General features: G+C 42.1%; 1 protein-coding gene across 1 annotated transcript; it reads right to left on the bottom strand.

The window, feature by feature from the left end:
• Positions 1-275: 275 nt before the first annotated feature.
• Positions 276-12,975, bottom strand: LOC131936896 (rho GTPase-activating protein 18). Its single transcript, XM_059294002.1, has 14 exons — positions 12,749-12,975; positions 11,747-11,787; positions 11,087-11,257; positions 10,609-10,768; positions 10,105-10,205; positions 9,640-9,705; positions 9,227-9,386; positions 8,791-8,870; positions 6,459-6,650; positions 5,051-5,128; positions 3,989-4,045; positions 2,841-2,956; positions 1,295-1,395; positions 276-763 (listed from the first exon to the last, which is right to left on the bottom strand). The coding sequence occupies exons 1-14, from the start codon at positions 12,873-12,875 to the stop codon at positions 669-671; spliced, it is 1,545 nt and encodes a 514-aa protein (XP_059149985.1). The 5' UTR covers positions 12,876-12,975; the 3' UTR covers positions 276-668.
• Positions 12,976-13,298: the final 323 nt, after the last annotated feature.

Below are 13,298 nucleotides of genomic sequence, written 5' to 3'. Positions count from 1 at the left end.
GGGTAGGTATGGGTATATATATATATATATATATATATATATATATATATATATATATATATACTCACACCTACCCACACACTATAAAACCATCGATGTTTTGGTCGTTGGTTGAGAAATGTTACATTAGAATTTTACTGTTAAAATACCCCCTTCTAAAGTAGGTTTAAAATTTAACGAGTGGAATTGCCGTAAAGAATTAAAAATTATTTTTTTTAGCAAAACACACTAAAAACAAAACGATTTCTTGAATCGAATAAGAAAGCCGAAATATCTCAACAGAACACCGATAGTTTAGTTCTGTACATTTTTATTTCCATATTTTGGTAGAATATTGTTGTATATGTTCTATATGTTGTATATGTTGTATATTCAATTACATTTTAACCCTTAAGATGACCATTTTGAATTTTGTTAAATTGGAAGTATCAAAACTTGCGCCATCTCGACACTTGAAGCCGCCACCTAGAGTTACATTTAGCAGGGGGAACAACCCGCCTAGCAGGGAACATTTAGTGAAAGAATTTAAAAAGTGTAAAATATAATGTTTAAAAGAGATAAAATTGTATAAGGTATCTTAAAAGTAAAAAGTATTGGCATGAGATTTTAAGCAAATATCTGTCATTAATTTAGCCATAATGACGAAAGTCATTAATTTAGCCAGATGTTTATCGGGCGAAGTGTTCCATAATGACAAAAGATGCTTTGGGATTCATCTTGTAGACTTCCAGCACCTTAGCCTCGGGGTCGATGATACGATATCCTGAAACGATTCGGTCTGGCATTAGGCAAGGGGACTACACGGAGATTAAACAAACCGGTCTGGGATTAGACAATGGGACTACACGGAGATTAAACAAACCGGTCTGGGATTAGGCAAGGGGACTACACGGAGATTAAACAAACCGGTCTCTCATTAGACAATGGGACTACACGGAGATTAAACAAACATAAAAAAAACAACTTAAAGATTAAAAAATAAATATAAAAATGTTTTAATAGATATCACACTATAAAATCTACCTATATCACCATCAACTACAACCTACCAATATCACACCCACTACATACAACCTACCTATATCACCAGCTACATACAACCTACCTATGTCACCAATTACATACAACCTACCTATATCACCAGCTACATACAACCTACCTATGTCACCAATTACATACAACCTACCTATATCACCACCTACATACAACCTACCAATATCACCACATACATACAACCTACCTATATCACCACCTACATACAACCTACCAATATCACCACCTACATAAAACCTACCTATGTTGCCGCCGATTTCATACAGGTAATTGAATTTTTTCGACCGGAACTCCAACTTTCTGGGTTTTGATGTTTTTATAGTCTGCGACAGTTCCGGATTGCTGTAAACACAACACATCACAATAAACACAACACATCCATTAAACACAACACATACCAGTAAACACAACACATCCAGTAAACACAACACATTCCATTAAACACAACACATTCCATTAAACACAACACATCACATCCAGTAAACACAACACATCCTATGAACACAACACATGCCAGTAAACACAACACATCCAGTAAACACAACACATCCCAGTTAACACAACACATTCCATTAAACACAACACATTCCATTAAACACAACACATCACAGTAAACACAACACATCTCAGTAAACACAACACATCTCAGTAAACACAACACATTCCATTAAACACAACACATTCCATTAAACACAACACATCCAGTAAACACAACACATCCCATTAAACACAACACATCACAGTAAACACAACACATCCAGTAAACACAACACATGCCAGTAAACACAACACGTCACAGTAAACACAACACATCACAGTAAACACAACACATTACAGTAAACACAACACATCCAGTAAACACAGCACATCACAGTAAACACAGCACATCACAGTAAACACAACACACACAGTAAACACAACACAACACATCACAGTAAACACAGCACATCACAGTAAACACAACACATCACAGTAAACACAACACATCCCATTAAACACAACACATCATAGTAAACACAACACATGTTTATAACTGTGAAACAAATTTCTTGCGATCTAACATTACAATGATCACACTCTCTCATTCATTTGAACGTTCACAATTTTGAATAGCTAGGCTGCTAAAGTTAGGCTCAAAATTGCATAACTCTAAGACATAATTACATGCTGCGAATGTAAGACATAATTACAAAACTCTAATGTAAGACATAATTACATAACAAATGTAAGACATAATTACATGATGCTAGTGTTAGACATAATTACACAACTCTTATGTGTATGTAAGACACAATTACAATGATACTGATGAATATATCCCAAGATTACATACTGGTAATGTAAGACACAAAATATCAAACAAAGACCTGTGGCAAATTTTAAAGCAACAGCCAATAGAGAAAGATACCAAGGCCCGTAAATGGGGATGGATCGGAAACACGTTAAGAAAAGAAAAAGAAAACATCGCAAAACACGCTTTGAACTGGAATCCCCAGGGAAAAAGGAGGGTGGGCCGGCCAAGGAGGACATGGAGAAGAACGGTTGAAGAAGAGGCGAAAGCAGCTGGGCTCACATGGACACAGATTAAGGGAGGAGCCCAAAACCGAGTCCGATGGAGATATGAGGTTGCAGCCCTTTGCTCCCCAGGGGCCACAAAGGAGTGATGATGATGATGATGATGATGATGATGATGATGATGAATGTAAGACACGAATACATGCTGGTAATGTAAGAAACGATTACATGCTGGTAATGTAAGACACGATTACATCAGACAGACGACGTACCTGTCAAACTGTTTAACAACATCGAGGGCTGTCGTCTGCTCGTTAATCTCCACCTTCTTTTGTTTATTCTCCAGGTGTTGGGCTTGTACTGTAATCCCCACGCTCTTCAGATGGCGCTGTGATCAAAGGTACCGGATGTAAACAAACAGTGGCTAGCTAGGCACTCATGGGAGGTTCACATCTAACAACAAATCACTTATGGGAGGTTCACATCTAACAACAAATCACTAATGGGAGGTTCACATCTTGCAACAAATCACTCATGGGAGGTTCACATAACAAATCACTAATGGGAGGTTCACATCTTACAACAAATCACTCATGGGAGGTTCACATCTAACAACAAATCACTCATGGGAGGTTCACATCTAACAACAAATCACTCATGGGAGGTTCACATCTAACAACAAATCACTCATGGGAGGTTCACATCTTGCAACAAATGCAAAAAAAAAAAAATTATCTCGCTCATTAGTTTGACACATTTTAAAAATTTCTAACGGTGGGTCTAGCGGTAGAGAGCTAGACTGTTAACTCGAAAGTCTCGAGTTCGAATCTGGGTTCAAGTCAATAGACCGTCCCTGAGTCCACCCAGCTCTTATGGGTACCTAAATCACGTTAGGGAAAGCAAAGGTGGCTGGGCATAGTGCTGACCACACTATCTCTTCATATGAAACAGATGAACTCTACTCCATCACAGAGCACACAGAACATACATACACAGAACACACATACACAGAACACACATACACAGAACACACAAACACAGAACACACATACACAGAACACACACAAAGAACACACACACATAACACACATACACAGAACACACAAACACAGAACACACATACACAGAACACACACAAAGAACACACACACAGAACACACATACACCGAACACACAAATGCACAAATACACAGAACACACAAATGCACACATACACAAAAACACAGATGCACAGAACATGGACTTTCCCACAACATATCGTTGTAAAGTGTGGGTCCACATCTGTAGTAAAGATCAAAGTCTTCTCTGCCCCATGTGTCTTGGGCACGAACACGAAAAGATGACTTACCAAAATAACCCATATTTTATTTGTTTCTTAAGAAAACCACTCCCCATTATACTTTGATCTATGTAGACTTACCACGTTGGAATCTTTCAAAGCCATTTCGCCGTCAAACTTTTCTTTCTTAGCCCAGGGCTGCGGGAGACAAACATGTTTCAACAAGAAAAGGGAAATAATCATCTTCCTTTTTTCATCAATTACATTTTATCACGGGTATTTTTTTTATTAAAGTAAACGGTACTACTTTGATTTATTTATTTGACGTCTTTCTTTTAGTTGTGTAGATGTCGAATGTTGGTGTTGACAAACTACTCACGAAAGGCTTGCTTAGTTACAAAGTACTCACGAACAGAGGTACATATGTCCCCGGGCGCCGACCTTAGGGGGCGCCAAAATGGGTTGTCAAAATGTCATTTTAGCTGCATTTTGCATTATAGTTTGAGGAGGGGTGGGGGGTGCAAATCGAAAGTTTGAGGGGGTGTGGTGCAAACTGAAAAATTGCTCCCAGGGGGGCACCAAATTGAAAGTTTGTCCCCAGGCGCCGGGAAGGGTCGCTACGCCTCTGCACACAAAAGGCTTGATTTGTTACAAAGTACTCACGAAAGGCTTGCTTTGTTACAAAGTACTCACAAAAGGCTTGCTTTGTTACAAAGTACTCACGAAAGGCTTGCTTTGTTACAAAGTACTCACGAAAGGCTTGCTTTGTTACAAAGTACTCACAAAAGGCTTGCTTTGTTACAAAGTACTCACGAAAGGCTTGCTTTGTTACAAAGTACTCACGAAAGGCTTGCTTTGTTACAAAGTACTCACGAAAGGCTTGCTTTGTTACAAAGTACTCACAAAAGGCTTGCTTTGTTACAAAGTACTCACGAAAGGCTTGCTTTGTTACAAAGTACTCACGAAAGGCTTGCTTTGTTACAAAGTACTCACGAAAGGCTTGCTTTGTTACAAAGTACTCACGAAAGGCTTGCTTTGTTACAAAGTACTCACGAAAGGCTTGCTTTGTTACAAAGTACTCACGAAAGGCTTGCTTTGTTACAAAGTACTCACGAAAGGCTTGCTTTGTTACAAAGTACTCACGAAAGGCTTGCTTTGTTACAAAGTACTCACAAAAGGCTTGCTTGGTTACAAACTACTCACAAAAGGCTTGCTTGGTTTGACTTTAGCTTTCCCAGTGTTGTAGAGATGTCTGACTTGGTTGATCAGGTTTGGGGAGACCTGTGGACACAATCATTCAATAATCACAATCATTCAATCATCACATTCATTCAATCATCACAATCATTCAATCATCACAATCATTCAATCATCACAATCATTCAATCATCACAATCATTCAACCATCACCATCATTCAATCATCACAATCATTCAATCACCACGAGCATTCACTATGGTTAGAGGGAATGGGGGGGGTAATGATTCGCTTGGTATGGTACTCACCGTATTACTTATACACGTTACTTTATCTAAAACTTACTGACCACACACATTTACCTACCGCCCACACTCACACTCACACGCACACACCCTAACATACCGTCCACACACCCCAACCTACCATCCACACAAACACCACAACATATCGCCCACACCCCCCCCCTCCCCAACCTACCATCCACACACCCCAACCTACCATCCACACACCCCAACCTACCATCCACACACCCCAACCTACCATCCACACACCCCAACATACCGTCCACACACCCCAACCTACCATCCACACAAACACCACAACATATCGCCCACACACCCCCCTCCCCAACCTACCATCCACACACCCCAACCTACCATCCACACACCCCAACCTACCATCCACACACCCCAACCTACCATCCACACACCCCAACCTACCATCCACACACCCCAACCTACCATCCACACACCCCAACATACCGTCCACACACCCCAACCTACCATCCACACAAACACCACAACATATCGCCCACACACCCCCCTCCCCAACCTACCATCCACACCCCCCAACCTACCATCCACACACCCCAACCTACCATCCACACACCCCAACATACCGTCCACACACCCCAACCTACCATCCGCACAAACACCACAACATATCGCCCACACACCCCCCTCCCCAACCTACCATCCACACACCCCAACCTACCATCCACACACCCCAACATACCGTCCACACACCCCAACCTACCATCCACACAAACACCACAACATATCGCCCACACACCCCCCTCCCCAACCTACCATCCACACACCCCAACCTACCGCCCACACCCCAACTTACCCCCCCCCCCCCCCCCCAACCTACCACCCCCTGCCCCTACCACCACCCCCAACCTACCGTCCAAACACCCAACCTAGCACACCCCAACCTACCGTCCACACCTCCCAACCTCCCCCCCAACCTACCGTCCACACCCCAACCTACCGTCCACACCTCCCAAATTACCCACCCCCAACCTACCGTCCACACCCCAACCTACCGGCCTCACCTCCCAACCTACCATCCATATACCTCTAACCTACCGCCCACACACCCAACCTACCATCCACACACCCCAACCTACCGTCCACAACTTCTCGCTATAATCGATGTAGATCCGTGTGATGAGCTGATTCTGTTCGGCCCAGAACTTTTGTTTGCCGGCGTCCTTGCTGTCCGGAGTGCGGATGATGTCCGGATACAGGACAGCGGCCTGCTCTTCGGGGTCTCTGTTACCACATATCTCAGACTCGCGGCTACACACGTACACCAGCGCCTGTCAATAGGTGTGTTAATAGGGGGTCAAGGTGTGTTAATAGGGGGTCAAGGTGTGGCAATAGGGTCAATGTGTGGCAATAGGGTCTATAGGGGTCAAGATGTGTCAACAGGGGTCAAGGTGTGTCAACAGGGGTCAAGGTGTGTCAACAGGGGTCAAGGTGTGTCAACAGGGGTCAAGGTGTGTCAACAGGGGTCAAGGTGTGTCAACAGGGGTCAAGGTGTGTCAACAGGGGTCAAGGTGTGTCAACAGATGTCAACCACTGACAGATGGGCGTGGTCGAGTGACAGCGCACACGATGGCTCACACGGGAGTTTGGACCAAAGATGACCGCATCAGAAGAGCTCTACTTCACCTGCACCCTTGGAAACAGTGCGGCCACTAACGAGTAGAGAAGCATCACGTGACTGAGCTGGTCGGTAAGAGGTGTTCTAGTAATGTTGTCTAGAGAAGTGTGAGTACACTGCCGGGGTGTACCGGTCAATAGACAGGGTCGGACGCATGTAGAGAAAACTCTAAGTGATCGCAACAAAATTTCTGGAACTACAGATGCCAGAGAAGGACAAAAACTGTCTGACCAACTCACCTGTAGTGTGTCTCTGACCAACTCACCTGTAGTGTGTCTCTGACCAACTCACCTGTAGTGTGTCTCTGACCAACTCACCTGTAGTGTGTCTCTGACCAACTCACCTGTAGTGTGTCTCTGACCAACTCACCTGTAGTGTGTCTCTGACCAACTCACCTGTAGTGTGTCTCTGACCAACTCACCTGTAGTGTGTCTCTGACCAACTCACCTGTAGTGTGTCTCTGACCAACTCACCTGTAGTGTGTCTCTGACCAACTCACCTGTAGTGTGTCTCTGACTCTGACCAACTCACCTGTAGTGTGTCTCTGACTCTGACCAACTCACCTGTAGTGTGTCTCTGACCAACTCACCTGTAGTGTGTCTCTGACTCTGACCAAATCACCTGTAGTGTGTCTCTGGCCAACTCACCTGTAGTGTGTCCCTGTCTCTGACCAACTCACCTGTAGTGTGTCTCTGACCAACTCACCTATAGTGTGTCTCTGACCAACTCACCTGTAGTGTGTCCCTGTCTCTGACCAACTCACCTGTAGTGTGTCTCTGACCAACTCACCTATAGTGTGTCTCTGACCAACTCACCTGTAGTGTGTCCCTGTCTCTGACCAACTCACCTATAGTGTGTGTCTGACCAACTCACCTGTAGTGTGTCTCTGACCAACTCACCTGTAGTGTGTCTCTGACCAACTCACCTGTAGTGTGTCTCTGACCAACTCACCTGTAGTGTGTCTCTGACCAACTCACCTGTACTGTGTCCCTGTCTCTGACCAACTCACCTGTAGTGTGTCTCTGACCAACTCACCTGTAGTGTGTCTCTGTCTCTGACCAACTCACCTGTAGTGTGTCTCTGACCAACTCACCTGTACTGTGTCCCTGTCTCTGACCAACTCACCTGTAGTGTGTCTCTGACCAACTCACCTGTAGTGTGTCTCTGTCTCTGACCAACTCACCTGTAGTGTGTCTCTGACCAACTCACCTGTAGTGTGTCTCTGACCAACTCACCTGTAGTGTGTCTCTGACCAACTCACCTGTAGTGTGTCTCTGACCAACTCACCTGTAGTGTGTCTCTGACCAACTCACCTGTAGTGTGTCTCTGACCAACTCACCTGTAGTGTGTCTCTGACCAACTCACCTATAGTGTGTCTCTGACCAACTCACCTGTAGTGTGTCTCTGACCAACTCACCTGTAGTGTGTCTCTGACCAACTCACCTGTAGTGTGTCTCTGACTCTGACCAACTCACCTGTAGTGTGTCCCTGACCAACTCACCTGTAGTGTGTCTCTGACCAACTCACCTGTAGTGTGTCTCTGACCAACTCACCTGTAGTGTGTCTCTGACCAACTCACCTGTAGTGTGTCTCTGACCAACTCACCTGTAGTGTGTCTCTGACCAACTCACCTGTAGTGTGTCTCTGACTCTGACCAACTCACCTGTAGTGTGTCCCTGACCAACTCACCTGTAGTGTGTCTCTGACCAACTCACCTGTAGTGTGTCTCTGACCAACTCACCTGTAGTGTGTCTCTGACCAACTCACCTGTAGTGTGTCTCTGACCAACTCACCTGTAGTGTATCTCTGTGTTCCTTGCGCATAATGAGGTACATGTAATTTAAAATCTGGAGCCTATAAATGTTCTGTAAGCCTAAACGAAAAACAAAAACAAACAAAAAAAATTACTTTAGGAAAATGCACTGGGTGACGTGCAATTTTTCTTTCAGAAAAAAATTGATGGGGGGGGGGGGGGGGGGGACTAAATTTTCTAGGGGCGGGGGGGGGGGGAGGCGGACACTGGTTAAAGGATATATTTTCTATAAAAATCATTTTTCATTCGGGGTGGATGGAGGGGGTTTAGTTGTGAGGTTAGGATTAGGGATATGATCGTTGCTAAAACCCACGCTATGAACGTTAAATAAAGGTGGACCTTTAGACAGACGGCCAGCCAGTAAGAACCAAAGATGAAAAATTGGACTTCGAGAACCAGCCTGGTGCCAGACTTACTTGCCAATGGCGGGAAGTCTTTCAGCTGGTCAACGCTCAGCAACGGTTCCCTGAGTTCCCTGAGGAACCGCCTGAGACCGGCACCGACCACTTTGGGGCCGTACTGCTCCAGGTTGACTCCTTTTGAGTAGTAATTTTTGTTGGCGTCATCTCGAAATGCCTGGTCAAACACAGGAAACATATGTATGTATATGTATGTACGCCAATAGAGTTAGTCATATGTATGTACGTGTGCAACCACTGTTATCATTTCATTATTTGATTCCCTGTGTCGGGTGTGTGTCACTTAACATATGTGTTACCTAAAACGTCACATGTGTGTTGCATGACAAACAAAGCACGCACTAACAACACACCCGCCAAAATACGCAAACACATCCATCAACTGTGATCAACAACAACACACGTCTTACCGTGGTATCTATCTTGTGGTGAGTAAAGACTTCACCTGCCATGGAGGAATTCAGATACTTGCACATCTGCACAGATAATTTCAAACTTTTGATAAGTGCTACAGCTACACACATAATTTCAAGCATTCATGTTAAACGTTTGAAAACCTTGGCTATCGACTAAATGGGACACAAATCTCATGCTTTAAGTTTGACTTTAAAAACTATGCAGGTAATATTCTTGCTGCAAATATTTTATATGTGATAAGTATTTTAAATCAAGTTAAATTAATTAAATCATTTAACCCTTAAAATAAGCATCAATCTTTTTATTTTGTTGTTGTCTATATCTCTTATAAAAACATCGGTTTGTCTGGTAAATAACCACTTCGGTCTACCATACAAATTAAGTTGGCTGTAAATAACCAGTTTGGTGCACCATACAAACAGACTTATTTAAATGTACCAAAGGTCAAGTTCGCTCACCCTAAAATAGAAGGCCGGACACTTGAATTCGCCGATGAAATGATTTACTTTATGATCGTGTTCCACATGGCTACATAGAGAGGAGCCAAACACTTTGTTGACTGGTGAGGGGGGGGGGTGGAGACAAAGTTTTGGATTTTTAAAATGTTAAATATATAGAACACACAATTACACAGAACACTGAGAACACACAAATTAGCAGAACATAAACATACACAGAACACACACATACATAGAACACACCAAAACCAACACACAGAACACTGATAACACACACATACACAGAACACACAAATACATAGAACACACATACACAGAACACACACATACACCGAACACACAAATGCACACATACACAAAAACACAGATGCACAGAACATGGACTTCCCCACAACATATCGTAGTAAAATGTGGGTCCACATCTGTAGTAAAGATCAACGTCTTCTCTAGCCGACTTTATACTGAGCCTGGTTTGGATAGAAGACCCTCTATACAGATACCTACACTTTCTAGAAGGTTCGCCACTTTTGGTGTACGGTATTTGAAGCCTGTCTAGCAGACTCTTGAGTTCCTGGTAGGCTATGGCTTGTACTATAGCCTCGTCTTCGGGGCTCAGGTCGTTGATGTAGGTAAGCCCAGTCTCGTCTTGTGGGGGGTTGTAAAACTGATCGTTTTGGGGACAGGGGTCAAATGGGAATAGAATCAGAATAACAGAATTCTCAAGCAAAAAATAAATAAAAAAATTAAATAAAACCACTGTGCATAATTCCGATTCAATTCCAGTGGTTTAAATTAAATTTTTGAAGATTTGAGGATGAAAAAACATATTGCAAACGCTAAATAAAAGTCTTTTAAAAATTACAAACGTAAAACATTTACATTATTATTTGCGGTATAGTTTAGTCTCTAGATTGGTATTCGGAAAAAGTCTAATCTGTCTTTTGGTCTTTCCGTAATAATGAACTATCATAGCAAGACTTACAACAGACGAGTCGCAGTAGCCAGCCGATGGTACCCAGCATGTGTTGGACACGCCAGGCTTCAGCGCTTGTTTTAAAACTGCGAGACCTCCTGTCCGGCACTGACCAAACAAGCCTCGTGTCTGGCACTGTAGACCGTTCCAGTACTTCAAGCTTTTGGCAGACGTCCCATGCTGAAAGTAGAGTCAGTCTTAGGTTAGTCTGGTAGAGTAAGATTAGTTCTGATAGAGTAGACAAATTTTTCACATTGGACAGGTTTGATAGAGTAGACAAAGGAATTTTATTGACTTTTTAAAAATAAGGGGAATTAACCATGCTTAAAATATTTTTTGCAAAAAATATTAACATGGTTGTTTCCCTTTGTCCATAAAAACATCTTAAAAAAAAAAATTACATTTTGGAGGGCAACTTAAATATAAAAAAACATTGTTTACAAGAATAATTATGTTTTAGAAAACCAAGTCACACTTCTAAAAATTAATTTATTACGCGAGGAAATCCTTCTGTACAGTTTCGTCACCTGGCCAATAACGAATCTGAATCTACTGATTTTCATAATAATGACCTTTTAAAAAAGTTAATTTATATGATATCGCTAATTTTTAATTTACCAGTTCTATTTTAAATTAAATGTTTACAAAAGCGAAATTTGGATAACTTACCTGCTGTAGCTCAGGTGGGCAGAAGGGGTCCTGCAACTTACCTGTGGAAAAAAAGTTTCAAATTATTTTATCACTAGATCACACTTGATTGTTAGCTCATTGAACGGGATGACTTGATTTTTGGCCCAATAAATGGGAGGACTAACTACCTCAAAATATGCCATGTTAGTGCTGCTTTAGGATTATGGTTAAATCGGGTTTATATTTGTCTAGTTATAAGTTAGCGATTATCTACTAGACCACCATTATCTGGTACCTATGTTACATGGCGAAGGAGAACATTCTCCGAAGAAACTTAACAAAATTATGTTAAAATACAACAATCCACAACCCCGTTCATCTCTACCTGTATGAGTATACAAAATCTATCAGTTGTGGGGCCAACGAGGTTTATATTTAGATAAATTGAGTTCTAGTCGCCAGAGAATTATAGATTTAGGAATAGCTAAAACCTAAACGGATACTTCATACTGATAATTTAACAGCACAGAACACAAACGTAGGGTTAAACAAATTACTTGACGAAATCGGACGAATGCATTATTTTTTGTAGTTGGACACACAGACTGCATCTTAGTAGCAACAAAACACGACAGTGATTGAATAAACATCCTGTCATCACCAATACAACACGACAGTGATTGAATAAACATCCTGTCATCACCAACAAAACACGACAGTGATTGAATAAACATCCTGTCATCACCAACAAAACACGACAGTGATTGAATAAACATCCTGTCATCACCAATACAACACGACAGTGATTGAATAAACATCCTGTCATCACCAACAAAACACGACAGTGATTGAATAAACATTCTGTCATCACCAATACAACACGACAGTGATTGAATAAACATCCTGTCATCACCAATACAACACGACAGTGATTGAATAAACATCCTGTCATCACCAACAAAACACGACAGTGATTGAATAAACATCCTGTCATCACCAACAAAACACGACAGTGATTGAATAAACTCGCCACTTCCTTACCGCTGTCGTTAGCGGCGCTAAGACAAGTCAATCGACGGCTTCCATCCTTTGGTACCAGAAGTCTTGTCCTGGCCAAAAAATGCCGGACAGTTGCCGGAGCAGCAGACATCCGTACAAATAGCACCATACTTGCCGGCTGTCTTTATAATTTAGACGTATTAGGCAAAGAAGGTTGATGTTTAGTTTAGGCTATGATAGGCAAACAAAAGTTTGACGTAACTACACTAAAGTTACTCCTTTTTAAAAAAAAAGGAACGCAGAAACTGATGACGTCATGTTAGTCTTGCTGACTAAGTCAAGTATAGACACCCAAACAACTAAACCAATTTTTTTGGAGGTCTTTTAAGTGGACTAAAAATGCGAAAAGATTTAAATATACCATTTGCCAAGTGGATATCGTAATTAAAATTGTTTATACTTAGTCAATTTTTATAGAAGAAATTTAAAGTGCATGTTTTGTTCCAGTATTTGTTGGGTGACTACTTTTATAATTACCCTCGGTGCAGTTTGAATGTGCACCAATGTGCAGAATTTTACATGATGGTCTTGT

Source organism: Physella acuta, unplaced genomic scaffold (assembly GCF_028476545.2).
Source record: "Physella acuta isolate Inbredline_101_S28 unplaced genomic scaffold, ASM2847654v3 ptg000195l, whole genome shotgun sequence".
In the NCBI taxonomy this organism is placed as follows: domain Eukaryota; kingdom Metazoa; phylum Mollusca; class Gastropoda; family Physidae; genus Physella; species Physella acuta.
This window is presented reverse-complemented; position numbering and strand designations above follow the sequence as displayed.